Here is a 15,822-nt window from a genome sequence, read left to right as displayed (position 1 = left end):
AAATTTGAGAATGGGTCAATAGATTATTTAAAGCTACAGGAATGCATGAAATTACTGAAGGAATTTGGAAGGAAAACAGGGCCTAGGTCTAAACACTAAGAAATGCCAATTTCTAGAGGTTAAATAGAGGTAGAGAAAGTTAAGTCAGGAAATGAGATTGAGAAGTGGCCCCAGGTGAGGGAGAAAATTCTGGAAAAGGTGCCATTGCAGTAGCCACGTGAAGAAAGTGTCTTGAGGAAGAAGTTGTGAAGTATGTGCTATTCAGTGAAGAATTTAAAAAGAACTGACTGGACCTGGCAGCATAAATGTTACTTATAAACTTACCCAGAACAATTCTGATAGAGTGATGGGGCAGAAGGCTAACTGGAGTGGGCTGTTGCGGGAAGTCAGGGACCCCGAACGAAGGGACTGGCTGAAGCCACGGCAGAAGAACATAAATTGTGAAGATTTCATGGATATTTATTAGTTCCCCAAATTAATACTTTTATAATTTCTTACTCCTGTCTTTACTGCAATCTCTGAACATAAATTGTGAAGATTTCATGGACATTTATCACTTCCCCAATCAATACGCTTGTGATTGCCTGCCTTTACTTTAATCTCTTAATCCCGTCATCTTTGTAAGCTGAGGAGGATGTATGTTGCCTCAGGACCCTGTGATGATTGCATTAACTGCACAAATTGTTTGTAGAGCATGTGTGTTTGAACAATATCAAACCTGGGCACCTTAAGAACAGGATAACAGCAATGTTCAGGGAACAAGGGAGATAACCTTAAACTCTGGCTGCCTGTGAGCCGGGCGGAACAGAGCCATATTTCTCTTCTTTCAAAAGCAAATAGGAGAAATATCGCTGAATTCTTTTTCTCAGCAAGGAACATCCCTGAGAAAGAGAATGCGTCCCTAAGGGGAGGCCTCTGAAATGGCCGTTTTGGGGACGGTTGTCTTTTACGATCATAGATAGGGGTTGAAATAAGCTACGGTCTCCCGTAGCGCTCCCAGGCTTATTAGGACGAGGAAATTCTTGGCTAATAAATTTTGGTCAGACCAGTTGTCTGCTCTCAAACCCTGTCTCCTGATAAGATGTTATCAATGACAATGCATGCCCAAAACTTCATTAGCAATTTTAATTTTGCCCCGGTCCTGTGGTCCTGTGATCTCGCCCTGCCTCTATTTGCCTTGTGATATTTTATTACCTTGTGAAGCATGTGATCTCTGTGACCCACACCCTATTTATACACTCCCTCCCCTTTTGAAAATCACTAATAAAAACTTGCTGGTTTTGCGGCTTGCGGGGCATCACGGAACCTGCCAACATGTGATGTCTCCCTTGGACACCTAGCTTTAAAATTTCTCTCTTTTGTACTCTGTCCCTCTATTTCTCAGACTGGCCAACACTTAGGGAAAATAGAAAAGAACCTACGTGAAATATTGGGGGTGAATTTCCCCCGATAGTGGGCTGACCCATAAAACAGGAGATAAAGTCGAGACTATTTTCAAGCCAGGTTCAAGCTAAACAAGTAACGTTTTAAAGATGCAGGGAGAATGCAAACCAGATTTTTTTGAAGAGCTAGAAAACTGATTCTTAAAAACCTAGAAAAAAATTCTTTAATTAAGAGTGAGGCTTCCAAATTAATTCTATTTTTTTAGAGACAAGCTCTCTGTCACCCAAGCTGGAGTGAAGTAGGATGATCATAGCTCACTGTAACCTCAAACTCCTGGGCTTAAGCAATCCTCCTCCCTCAGCCTCCTGAATAGCTAGAACTACAGGTGTGTGCCACCACACCTGGCCAATTAAAGAAAATTTTTGTAGAGACAGGGTTGTACTATGTTGCCCAGGCTGGTCTCAAACTCCTGGCCTTAAGCCCTTCTGTCTTGGCCTCTGAAAGCATTGAGACTACAAGTGTTAGTCACTGTGCCCAGCCATCTGTTAAACAATTTTCTTTCTTTCTTTTTTTTTTTTTTTTTTGAGCCTCCCAAGTAGCTGGGATTACAAGCATGCACCACCACGCTCGGCTAATTTTTTGTATTTTTAGCAGAGATGGGGTTTCACCATGTTGGTCAGGCTGGTCTTGAACTCCTGACCTCAGATGATCCACTCACTTCGGCCTCCCAAAGTGCTGGGATTACAGGCGTGAGCCACCATGCCTGGTCCGTCAAATAATTTTTATTTTTCAGAGATGTGGTCTCACTCTGTTGCCCAGGCTGGAGTGCAGAGGTACAATCATAGCTCACTGCAGCCTCCATCTCCTGGGCTCAAGTGATCTTTCTGCCTTAGCCTCCTTAGTAAGTGGGACCACAAGTTCGAGCCACCATGCCCAGCTCCTGTCAAATAATTCTATCCCACTTAATTTCACATTAACAGGATGTACAATAATCTGGGGATCTCTGAAAAGTATTAAACAATCAGAGCTTTACTAAATGCTATGTCTGATACATATCAGCTTTTCTTCCTTGTAGATATAAGCTCTTAGAATATTAGAGATGGTACATATACTTAAAACAAATGGGGCATTCTCAGTTTCTGGTCTGGCATGTCTGGAGCTAGGAAGTCATCACTCCATCCTAACAAGTCAAAAGCTGAACACTGAAAAAGCAACAACTCCTCTTAGGTCTCTCACAGAGAAGTGAGGTCACAGGGTAAACCACTGCCCTCAAAACTGGTGAGACAGATAGGCAGATACAAAGAATTCCAACTTACTGGAGCAGAAATCTCTGTGGAAATCAGTACCCAGGTAGGAAAACCCGAACTGTAATTGACAAATTGCTGGAGGCTCAGGGGAGGTAAGTCTGAGCATTAAAAACTCCAGGGGGACCCGGTCATATTGGGACCCCCATACTCATGTGAGTTTTACCTCTAGGAGCTCTATCAGGTCCTCAGTGGTGAAGACCAGAGAAAAATCTCTTAATGCGTCCAGCAGTGGGGAAGGGAAAAGGTAATCATTTTAAAGTATGCCACAGCATGTTGTCATTATTAACAAAGCCTGTCCTTAGGAGAAGTTATTTAACCAGAGCCTAACCTGCTGGGGTTTTATCAGTGCCTAACTGACTTGGAGGAAGAAATCTACCCAACTCCAGCCCCTTCTAGTCATCCTGTCCAGGAGAGGAGGGGAGATTGAGAAGCATGTGTGAAATTCAGAGTCTGGGATACAGGATAACTAAGAGACTGAGACTTACTTATGGGACTACAGAACGCTTCCGCTCCCTCCACACTTCACCACCACATCATCAAAGGCCTATTTATTGTAGTTCCTTTTACCCAGTATATCAAGTCCAACTTTCAACAGAAAACATGACAAGGTATACTAAAAGATAAGAAAAACACAGTATGAACAGACAGAGCATGTACCAGATCCAGATTCAGATACAGCAGGGATGTTGGAATTATCAGGCCGGGAATTTAAAACAACTATGATTAAGACGCTAAGGGCTCTAATGGAAAGAGCAGATAACACACAAGATGCGTAATGTAAGCAGTGAGATGGAAATTCTAAGGAATTTAAAAAAATGCTAGAGATCAAAAACACTGCGAAATAAATGAATGCCTTAGATGGGTTCATTAGTAGACCGGACTTAGCTTAAGAAACAATCTCTGAGCTTGAGGATATGACAATAAAAATTTCCAAAACAGAAAATCAAAGAAGAAAAAGACTGAAAATAAAATGAATAAAATGAATAAAATGAATAAAATATCCAAGAACTGTGGGACAACTACAAAAGATGTAACATATGTATAATGGGAATACCAGGAGGAAAGGAAACAGAGAAAGGAACAGAAGCTCCAAATAAAGAGTCTAAGTTCTAAACAGGTGCAGCTCTTTTTCACCCAGCCCACAGCAACAGGGTGGAGGCTCCACTTCCAGGTGTGGCCAGCTGAGAATACTGCGGGTCCACCTGCCCCTACCCAGTGTCCTGCTCATAGGGCAGAGGTGGTCACTCTGCTTAGTAAGTGTGTCACTGTCCCCATCCTCAGGGCAAAACCTCATGGATTTTTTCCCAGGGGGAGAGGCAGTCCATAAGAACAAGGTGCTCCAAAGTTCTTCCCTAAGGAACTGACTTTATTTAAAATAGAATGTAGAGAAGTTCAGAGTTTAGAGAAGTTCCAGCCTCTTGAAAATAATGGAGATTTTGGTAGTAAGCAATTAAGAGGAGGCTGGTAACTCCAGGAGGGCAACAGCTAAACTGTAGGCCAGCTAATTTACTAGAGAGAACCACAGAGAGAGATAGTCAGAATATACCTCCTGGGGTCTGAACAAATCTCAAAGACTTGCTGCAAAAACTATCCCTGCAAAAGGGCCCAATTTAGCAGGGACAGATTATGGAGCAATTTATGCCCCAGAGCATTGTCAAAAACAAGACAGCAATTAGTGAACAGTCAGTGGAGTCTAACAGGAGTGATACCAATGGAGGCATGGAAAGAGATAAAGAGAGCCCTGCTAAATCCAATGCTATCCTAGGATAACTGCACAGGCCCTGAGGAGCAACAGCAGAGGCTTCATATTGCCAAAAGGTCGGGGGAGGAGGAAGAAATAATTTGTTAAAATAGTCCAGCCATGTCAATAAATAAACAAACAAGGAAAAAAAAAAAACCAAGCTGTGGTGGTAGAGGGAAATCAGTATCCAGAGTTGCCACAGTATATTACCTAAAATGTCTAGTTTTCGAAAAAGAAATAATGAGGAATGCAAAGAAACAAGATGTGACATACGCTTAAAAAATAAAAAACAGCAAGCAACAGAAACTGCCTGTGTTAGGGCCCAGACGTTAGCTTTAATACACAAAAATTCCAAAGCAGCCATTGTAAGTATGTTCAAAGAATTAAAAGAAGTCACACTTAAAGAAGTAACAGAAGATGACAATGTTTCATCACATAGAGAGTATTAATAAAGAAATTATATATATATATCAAAAGAACGACATAGAAATTCTGAAGTTAAAAACTATAGTAACTAAAATAAAAATTCATTAGAATAGCTAACAGTAGATCTAACAGAAAAAAGAATCAGAGAACTTGGATAGATCAATAGAAACTATGCAATCCGAAGAACAGAGGGAAAAAAGAATGAAGAGAAATGAACAGAGCCTAAGAAAAATGTGGGATACCATTAAATGTACCAACATACATACAATGAGTGTCAAAGGAGAAAACTATGAGAATGGAGCAGAAAAAGTATTCAAAGAAATACAGTCAGCCCTCCATATGCATGAGTTCCACATCCCATAGAATCAACCAACATGGTTCAAAAATATTAGGAAAAAAAGATAAAAAATAACAATAAATATAAAATTTTAAATACAGTATAACAACTATTTACATAGTATTTACATTGTATTAGGTTTTTTTTTTTGAGATGGAGTCTCGCTCTGTTGCCCAGGCTGGAGTGCAGTGGCACAATCTTGGCTCACTGCAAACTCTGCCTCCCAGGTTCACGACATTCTCCTGCCTCAGCTTCCCAAGTAGCTGGGACTGCAGGCGCCCACCACCACGCCTGGCTAATTTTTGTATTTTTAGTAGAGACGGGGTTTCACCTTGTTAGCCAGGATGATCTCGAGCTCCTGACCTCGTGATCTGCCTGCCTCGGCCTCCCAAAGTGCTGGGATTACAGGCGTGAGCCACCGTGCCTGGCCTGTATTAGGTATTATAAGCAATCTAGAGACGGTTCAAAGTATATGGGCAGATGTGCACAGGTAATATGCAAATATGTATATTTACATAAGGGACTTGATTGACCATGGATTTTGGTTCCACATGGTATCCTGGATCCAATCCCATGCAGGTACTGAGAGATGACTATAATGGCTGAAACTTCCCAAATTTGATGAAAAACATTAATGTACATATTCAAGAAGCCCAAGAAACTCCATAACCCAATTAAAATGGGCAAAGGATCTGAACAGACATTTCACTAAAGATATACAAATGGCCAATAAACACATCAAGAGATGCTCAACAACATTAATCATAAGAAAAATTATAATCAGAGTCACAATCAATACCACATCCACTATCATGGGTGATACTAGAAACAAAAAGACAGATAACATGTATTAATGAGGATGTGGGGAAACTGGAACTCTTAAACACTGCTGGTGGGAATGTAAAATGATGCAGCCACTTTGGAAAACAGTGTGGCAATTTCTCAAAAGGTTGAACACAGGATTACCATATGACCCAGCTAGAGTCCTGGGCATATGTCCAAGAGAATTGAAAATCTATGTCCACCCACAAAGGTAAACACAAATGTTCACAGCAGCAGTATTTATAATAGCCAAAAAGTAGAAACAACTCAAATGCATATAAACTGACAAATGGAGAAACAAAATGTGGTACAACCACACAATAGAACACTTTTTGGCTATAAAAAGGAATGAAGTACCTAACACATGTCACAACATGGATGAACTTTGAAAACATTATGTGAGTGAAAGAAGCCAGTCATAAAAGGCCACATATTGTACAATTTTCTTTCTATTAAATTCCCAGAAGAGGCAAATCTATAGGAAGTAGACTAGTAGATGCCTAGGTTTGGGGGGAAAGAGGGTTGGTAGCATGTGAGGAGTGATTGTTAATGGGTATGGGATTTCTTTTTGGGGTGATAATGCTCTAAATTTGATGGTGGTGATAGCTACATGACTTGGTTAACTGTACACTTTAAATTAATAAATTTTATGATATGTAAATTATATCTCAATAAAATTGTCATAAAAAAGAGATAAGGAATTCAAAGTATTCAAGATACTGAAAAAAATGTACACAAATCTATTTTTGAGGAATAGTGAAATGCTTCTTGCTTAACTAAGCAAGAAATCAAGGAAAAGAGCATAAGTTTAATTTAACACCTCTTTTATTGTTATTTCCTGATTTTCCATTATTCAAGTGTTACAATGATAAGGAGACAAGGTGGGGGGATTTCCAAAACAAAAGGCTGGTTATAAAAACGAATGTGATATGGACCTAGAATGTATATAAAATATATTCTATGACTTCTATGCTGTAGAAAGGTAGCTAGCCCTAAATGAATCAGAAGACATGGAATTAGGTTTCAGCCTGCTTTATTAAACTATTCTTTGACACTTTATATTTTGCTGGGTAAGACTGAAGCTGGGGGCTGGGCATGGTGGCTCACGCCTGTAATCCCAGCACTTTGGGAGGCCAAGGTGAGCAGATCGCTTGAGCCCAGGAGTTCAAAACCAGTCTAGGCAATATAATGAAGCTCCGCCTCTACAAAACAAATACAAAAGTTAACTGGGTGTGGTGGTGCATGCCTGTGGTCACAGCTACTTGGGGATTGAGGTAGGAGGATCGCTTGAGCCTGGGAGGCAGAGGCTGCAGTGAGCCAAGATCGTGCTACTGCACTTCAGCCTGGACAACAGAGCGTGCAGGATAGTTAGAACAAATTATTCATGGGCCATCTTTAGGCTTAGGGGAATGCATGACTAAGGTGTGATTCCAAGACGTGCTAGAAAGAGCAGGTCTTCTTTCATTTATATTAAATACTGGGATTTTGTGTAACAGTTCACTAGACAAGTAAAGGAGGTTTCATCTCAAAAAAATGTGAAAGTCCTTGGTCTAGATAACCAAGATTACTCCCAGCTGTAACAACCCATGGGCACAACAGTAAAGTTATAGAGAAAGCTTTTGTAAGAGTACTCTAAACACCTGCAACTATGGGTAACAAGTTAAACAGATATTTTTAAAAACAGGTGTTTTGATTTTAAAGGAACAAGTAAATATTATACTTTACCTTTATGACTTTTTTCCTATTCAAAACATTAATCATAAACTTACTTTGCCTTTTGTATATCCAGTTTCTCTTTTTAGCTAACCTTAGACACTCGTAATTTAGTAGGAAAACACTCAAATCTGAGACCTTTTAGCAAAATACCATTAAGTCTGGAGTAAATAAAGTCCTATCCTTAAATGTAAAAAGTATACTTACCAATGGTCAGGAAATCTGAACGATACTGACAAGTCATTCCAAAGCCAAAATCTCGCCAAAAGCCAGAATCCTTTTTGTGAACCTTAGTTAAAAAAAAAAAAAAAAAACAATTTAATTCCATAAGAAGCAGAAGTTTTAATCAACGATGAAACAAATTATTTTCTAATGTATACTTTTTTCCTGTCATTTATGTGACTGATTAAGGATCACATGCACTTCTGTTATTAAATCCTCACAAAACAAACAAAAATAGAACTCAAAGCCTGTACAAGGTGCAAGCTGAGGTTACTAATAATCATTGTGGTGCCTGACTTCAAGGGGCTTAAATTCTAGGACAACAGTTGCATAAACAAACTGTAACACACAGGATCAACCTTACACAGTAGACTTTATCTGGTGCCTACCCAGCATCCATTCCCCCAACCCCCTTCCTGATTGGTACAGTTTTGTTCTGGTAATTACCTGGCCCTGGGCAGCCCATGAATTCAGGGAAGCTGCTGTCACCAGTAGATTCAGAGTGGGCCAAGAGTCTCTATACTAGTGAGACAGTCTCACCCCCCTTACCATAGGAACTAGCTCACTAATAGATATTTTAAAAAAATCAGGCCAAGTAGGTAAACCAGGGGGGTTGTTGGGAACTTTGGAAAACAAAGCTCCCTCGTTCTTCTAAGAGACTCACTAGAAAGGACACTTGGTCGTAGGGCAGGGTCAGCAAACGATGGCCTCTGGCTAAATCTGGCCTGCTGCCTGCTTTTGTAAATAATTTTAGTGGAACGTAGTTGTGTTGATCTGTTTACAAACTGTCTATGGGTGCTTTCACAGTGCAGTGGCAGAGTTGAGTAGTTGCAGCAGAACTGTATGGCCTATAAAGATTAAAATATTTCTTATCTGGCTCTCTACAGAAAACATTTGTTGACCTCTAGTGCAGGATGCAGCTATGAAGCTTGGAACTGCCAAAGTCCTTTTCTACCATGAGAGAAACCAGCTTTAATATGAGGCTGTCACCACTGAAGTCTAAGTAGAGAAAGAAATATAAAACCAGGGCATTGATGACAATGAGTCCTTGGAATCACTTCTGCTTACAAGTTGAAGCCTGATAAACCTCTTTTATTTTATTCATACTTTCAACAAGTGTTTAATCTTTTGGATATGGTTCTAGTAACTGGGGCTTAGCAGTAAACAGAGGTGACAAAGTCCCTGCCATCAAAGCGCCTTTGTTTGGGTGGGAAAATAGTAAATAAATAAATATACATTTTAGGTGGTGATACATGCTACAAAGAAAAGAGGCAACAGCTATAACTGGGGATGGGAAGCTGCTAGTGTGTGCTACTGTGGTATGTACCGAAAGCAAAAGAGTGTATGGATGTGGAATGTGGAAAAGATTTAGGTCAGAGACTTCACAGAAGTCAGCAAGTGATTGAATGGGCAGGAGTGGGGAGTGAAGAAGAAGGATCAACCAAGATGACAGCAGGCTTCCGTCCTGAACAGTGGGTATGTAATGGTGCTATCCCTAAGATGAAGCCCAGGGGAAGGGCCAGCCCAGAGAGGAACAACATGGAGTTGGTTCTGGCCATAATGAATCTGAGTGATCTGTAAGGCACCTACACAGAAATTCCTGCAGATAGCAGGAATATCAAGGTCTGAAGAGGGGACAAATTTTGAGAAGAGTGGGCACAGTCTGAAATTGCTGCTGTACAGAATAGGAGAATCAACAGGAAAACACATAATGAACCAGGCAGCCATGAGGGCTCAGCTCAGATTGGAGCTGATGGATGAGTTTGGCATTTTTCTTTTCCATTTTTTTTTTTTGAGCTGAGGGAGAGAACTTCTTCCCCTTCTAGAATGTAAAGCTCCCTGAGGGGAGGACTTGTGGATTCTGTTCACTGCTATATTCCCAGTACCTAGAACAATGCCAGGCACATGGCAAGCTTTCAATAAATACGTGTTGAATAAATAAATATATACAGAGACATAATTTTAGTGGCAAAATGAAGACTAGACTCTATTATTATTATTATTTTGAGACAGAATCTCACTCTGTTGCCCAGACTAGACTGCAGTGGCACAATCTTGGCTCACTGCAACTTCCACCTCCCAGATTCAAGCGATTTCCGTGCCTCAGTCTGCTGAACAGCTGGGATTATAGGTGTGCGTCACCACACCCGGCTAATTTTGGTATTTATAGTAGAGATGGGGTTTCACCATGTTGGCCAGGCTGGTATCGAACTCTTGACCTCTGGTGATCCACCCGCCTCGGCTTCCCAAAGTGCTGGGATTACACGTGTGAGCCACCACTCCTGTCTCTAATATTCTTATCTCTTTGTTAAAATATAACCCTGATACAAAGCATTAAAAAGCAAAACACCCACTTTGACATCTCTACACCATGCCAATTCTGATTATATAAGTACTATAACTTTGTAACTTAGTTTCTCTAAAAATTCTTCAAATATTATCAAACTTGGAGAAAGGAATCATTGGTTTTGTTTGATTTTTAAAGCTATGCATTTTCACAGAGCAAAGTAGAAGGAAACTCAAATTATCCATAATCCTCATTGTTAATATTTTCTTGCACTGTTTTATCTGGCCTCCTAAGCATGTGGGAGATGCAGTTATCCACACATAACCTATATACCCAAGCCTTGGCCTCTCACAGAATGCCAGATCCCTGTAGCCAACTAGCAACTTGGCACCTCCCCTTGGATGTCTGATAAACAACACATGCCTACTATGGCTCCAGTTGAATCCCAATCTCTCCTCTCCCATTCCTTTCGTTTGCTAATTTCCTACATCTAACCCAACAGTAAGCTCTGTCAGCCCTATCTCTGAATCATATCCAAACTTTTCTCCATAATTATAATACACTGTCACCCAAGCCACAATCATCTCCCCTTGTCTACTGTGAAAGCCTAACTGGCTGCTGCCAGCCAGAGCCACACACAATCCATTCTCCCTCCAAAGGCTTTCCAACACACTTAGCATAAAATCCCAATGCCTTCCAGAGGCTGAACAAGCTCTACATGCCCTGGCCCAGCTATGTGCCCCTCACCGGCTGTGCTCCAAACACCCTAGGAAACCCAGTAGCTGTTCTTTCTGCCTGAAACCACTATCCCCCAATCACGGCCTAGCTGGTTCTTTCCTGTTCTTTGGACAGCTCTGTTCAGCTTCATCTCAGAAATGCCTTTCTGACCAAACAAGCCACAGAAACCATGGAGTCACTCTTTGCAACTCAGTCTGTTTTAATGATCCACATGGTATGTATTATCTGATTTTACTTTCTGTCACCTCCTAATAAATAAAAATCCTCACGAGCAACAGCCATATCTGTTAGGGTCTAAGTGTCAGGGTGCCAGTGGTGGATAGTGCCTGGCATCAAAGGGACCCTCAATATTTGATTAATTAATATAACAGAGGCAGTGTGTGCAGTGGACAGGAGTGGAGGCTGCGGAGCCAAATCACCTGGCCTCCTGGGCCTACTCAGGCCAGTGTGTACTTGGACAGGCACTCGACTGCAGCACAGCTGTGAAAAATGGGGCAGTAATAGTACATACCTCAGAGGTTGTTAAGAGGATTAAATGAATTAATGTGTAAGCAAAACAGAACAAGTACCCCGCACATAGTAAGGGGTTCATAAAAATAGTAGCTATTATCATCATTCAAATGTTACGTAAAACAGATACGCTATTTCCCGCTTTTTAGCTTTACATTTTCCTCTTCATTTACACTGCTGTATTTACAATTCACATTTTCCTTGATATGCAATATTCACCACAGAATGTACCATAATTCAATTTATCCTTTTATTATTAGAGTTTTGCTTGGTTTTAATGTTATCAATTTATGCATATTACCATCATGTAGCTCGATTACTTCCCCAGGAAAGACTGCTGGGGGTGGAAATTACTGGATTGGAGGGATGAATCTGTTTAGAACTCGACCCAGAGAACTGGCCTGAATCCCCAACAGGAGTGACGGAGGAGCTCCTATCCCCCAGTCTTGCTCACATGGCTTTGCTTTTTAAAAGCAGTGACCTAACAGCAGAAACAAAGCATTATACTGCTGTTTTAATTTATTCCTAGTAAGGCTGACTATTAAATATGTGAATTATCAACCGTCTTACCCATTTTTTCCTTCTTATTTATTTCTAATATAGCTTTAAACATCAAGGAAAACAAGTTTTTGTCTTTTAAGTGAGGAGACTGAAGCTTAGAAAAGTTAAGCAACTTGCAAAGGTTACAAGTGGTGAAACTAGAACTTGAAGTGCTTAAACTTAAGTTGCTATGCAACACCTAGAATGAATCAGCATTCAAATCATTCTTCCCCTACAACCCTCCAAACCAGGCAAGAATATTAGCATGCTTTGGCCGGGTGCGGTGGCTCATGCCTATAATCCCAACACTTTGGGAGGCTGAGGCCAGCAGATCACAAGGTCAGGATTTCGAGACCAGTCTGGCCAACATGGTGAAACCCCGTCTCTATTAAAAATACAAAAATTAGCTGGGCGTGGTGGTGTGTGCCTGTAATCCCAGCTACTCGGGAGGCTGAGGCAGGAGAATCGCTTGAAACCGGAAGGTGGAGTTTGCAGTGAGCCGAGATCATGCCACTGCACTCCAGGCTGGGCAACAAGAGTGAAACTCCGTCTCAAAAAAAAAAAAAAGAGTATTAGCATGCGTTTACATTCCCTTCATGCTTATATGTTGACTTTATTTACCTCTTCTTTTTGTTTGCTTTTAATTAATTTTAATATACAATCTTTTATTTTGGAATAATTTTAGATTTACAAAGAAGTTGCAAAACAGTAAAGAGAGTTCCTGTATACCCCCATCCAGTTTTAGCTTCCCCTAATGTTATCATCTTACATTGTTGTAGTACATTTGTCAAAACTAAGGAACCATCATTGCTATATTACTATTTAACTCAACTCCAGACTTTATTTGGATTTCACCAGCTTTCCCTTTAGTGTCTTTTTTTTCTATTCCAGGACCTAGTCCAGGGCACCACATTACATTTGGTTGTCATGTCTCCTTAGTCTCCTCTTGGCTATGATGGTTTCTCAGTCTTCCTTGTTTTTGATGACTCTGACAGTTTTGAGGAAGAATGGTCAGGTATTTTGTACAATGCTCCTCAATGTGGGCTTGCTGCAGCTTTCCCTGTGACTGGACTGGGGTTCTACGTTTTTGGAAGAGGACTGTGAGCTAAAGTGTCCTTCTCATTATATCATGTCAGGGGTACATGGTATCCATTGCTTAAGGTGTCTGCTGGGTTTCTCCTGTGAAAAGTTTGTTTTTTCTTTCCACACTATGTTCTTTGAAAGTGAGTCCCCTAGTTCCACCTACTAGAAGAGGGAGTATCTACATAAGTTACTTGGAATTCTGTAAGGAAGACTTATCTTTTCTTTCCTATCTAGTCTAGTCACTCAATATTTATCTGCTCATTCACTCACTCATTTATATCAGTATAGACTCATGGCTATTTATTTGATGCTTTGGGTTATAATCCAGGTTTAAGTTATTTATTTCATTGCTCAGGTTGTTCCAGCTTGGGCACTGGGAGCTCTTTCTGTTGGCTCCTGTGCCGCTGTGACACATTCCCCCTATCTTTTTGTTGAGTGCTTTCTTACTTTCTGGCACTGTAAGATGCTCCAGGGTCTTCTTGTATATTTTTTGCCCCTGCCCTGGAATCAACCATTTATCCGTGGACCTCTGGCTCCTTTGATTGGAGAACAGTATTAGAAACTAAGATTTGGAAGCTGAGTGTACTTGTTACTGTTAGGGTGTCACTAGCTCTAGGCCCTCTCAGCTGACAGCTAGGTAATACACCTAAGTATACCATGTACATAACCCTCTGACATCTTAATCCCAAATTGGTATTAATTGCCTTTTATTATGTCAACATAACTATTTACACTATTACATCAACAAATGTTTAGACTTAATTTTTTTGGTTGTTCACCACTATTTACTCTCAGGTCCTCCTCTCTCAATGTATACATTTATCATTTTGCTGGACTCGATTACAAAGGTCTGTGAGAAATAAATTCTGAGTCCTTGAAAGCTCAAAAATGTCTATTTTGTCCTAAAATAGTAGGTCGAATATGAATTCTAGAATCAAAGTTACTTTTCTTCAGAATTTTCATAGTATTGCTTTATTGTTTTCTAACACCAGTGTTTTCAAAAAGAAGGCGAATGCCAATCTGATTGTCACTCCTTTGTGAACAAGCTGGGTTTTGCTATTTTTAGTGTCTCTGGAAGCTATTAGAATTGTCCCTTTACTGTTGTTCTCCAAACACCAGAAGATTTGTTTCTGCTTAGCTCTGGAAACTTTCTTCCATTTCCTCCACTCAATATTCTCTCTTTTCTGAACTCCTATTAATAATATGGGAGCTTCTGGCTTGATCCTCCTTGTCTCAATTTTTCTCTCATGTTATCTCGTGAACTTTACGTGTCCAGTTGGCTTGTCTTCCAGTTTACAAATTTGATTCAACTGTAACCATTCTGCTATTCAGACCATTTACTGATTTAAAAAATATTTTCACAATTCCCAAGTTCTGATTTTTTAAAGCAACAAATCCTGTTTTATGAATTTAACATTTTCTCTAATCTCCCCAAAGATATATTTTAAAATTACTTTCTATCTGTATTCATATACTCATGTGTTGATTTTTCTGTGTATTAACACTTGGTGCCTCTTTCATAGTATTGTTTTTCCTCAAATGTTTGGTTAGTCTTGGTTAATTGCTACTCATTTTTGTTTCAAGTATTGTTCAGAAGTCCATGGCTGTTAGCTTCGATTACAATGGCCTATCTCCAGTCACAGTCAAGGAGATTAGAACAGGGTCTCAGGGGGAATGTGCTAACAGTAGTTCACTTTTGTAGTCTAGGGGCTCCCTAGCCACCCCGACCAGCCTCTCCAGCTCCAGGGACCACACACACTGCCTTAGACTGAGGGTCAATCCCTGTGATGCCTGCTTCTCAGCACACCTAGAGAAGCATGTTTATTCCAGGCTCCCTCCATTCTGTCTGCTATGAGCTCAGAGGATGCAAAGCAGCCCCATCTTCACTCACTGTTCTCTTGAACACGTTCTAGTCTGTTCTCTCCTCCAGAAATCTTATGCTAACTGCTATCGTCTTACAGAAAGTTCTCAAAACTTATGGCTGCTAACACCTTCTCTCATTTTCCAGTACTAATGTACCCTTTTCTTTAGAATAATTCACTGTCAGATATGGCAGATGTGGGTGCTCAGTTTGCCATTTTGAACCTATTTGTATTTATATTCATAATACTGGCCTACAGATAAGGTAGAGGCGTGTGTATGTGTGTGTGTGTGTGTGTGTGTGTGTGTGTGTGTGTGTGTACTATGCCAAGTGTTGATATCAAGATAATGGTGGCCTCATAAAATATGTTAAGTACATCATATGGTGCTAATATTACCTGCTCTTTGAGAGTCTGGAAAAGCTCATAAATTAAAACATTGTATTTATGTACCTACAGGGTAACTTTTTGATAACTTTTTTAAATGGCTCTTAATTTCTTCAGAGCTTTCACCTTTTTGTTGTTTGTTTTTTTGAGACAGAGTCTTGCTCTGTCACCCAGGCTGGAGTGCAGTGGCATGATATTGGCTCATTGCAACCTCCGCCTCCCAGGTTCAAGTGATTCTTTTGCCTCAGCCTCCCGAGTAGGTGGGACTACAGGCTCGTGCCACCATGCCTGGCTAATTTTTGTATTTTTAATACAGACGGGGTTTCACCATATTGGCCACGCTGGTCTCGAACTCCTGACCTTGTGATCTACCCATCTTGGCCTCCCAAAGTGCTGGGATTATAGGTGTGAGCCACCATGCCCGGCCCACATGCACCTCTTTTATTCATAAAATACTAACATGAACT

General features: G+C 40.5%; 1 protein-coding gene across 6 annotated transcripts in view; it reads right to left on the bottom strand.

Moving 5' to 3' along the window:
- Positions 1-15,822, bottom strand: part of CSGALNACT2 (chondroitin sulfate N-acetylgalactosaminyltransferase 2) — a 50,960-nt gene that overhangs the window by 2,787 nt on the left and 32,351 nt on the right. For all 6 annotated transcript variants that reach the window (XM_054503930.2, XM_054503934.2, XM_054503932.2 and 3 more), the window contains one exon: positions 7,937-8,018. In XM_054503930.2, the coding sequence (XP_054359905.1) occupies positions 7,937-8,018 (82 nt within the window). The remainder of the gene's footprint in view (positions 1-7,936; positions 8,019-15,822) is intronic.

This window comes from Pongo pygmaeus, chromosome 8 (genome assembly GCF_028885625.2).
Source record: "Pongo pygmaeus isolate AG05252 chromosome 8, NHGRI_mPonPyg2-v2.0_pri, whole genome shotgun sequence".
Taxonomy (NCBI): Eukaryota; Metazoa; Chordata; class Mammalia; order Primates; family Hominidae; genus Pongo; species Pongo pygmaeus.
The sequence above is the reverse complement of the archived record's forward strand: the minus strand, read 5'-3'. Positions and strand labels throughout refer to the sequence as shown.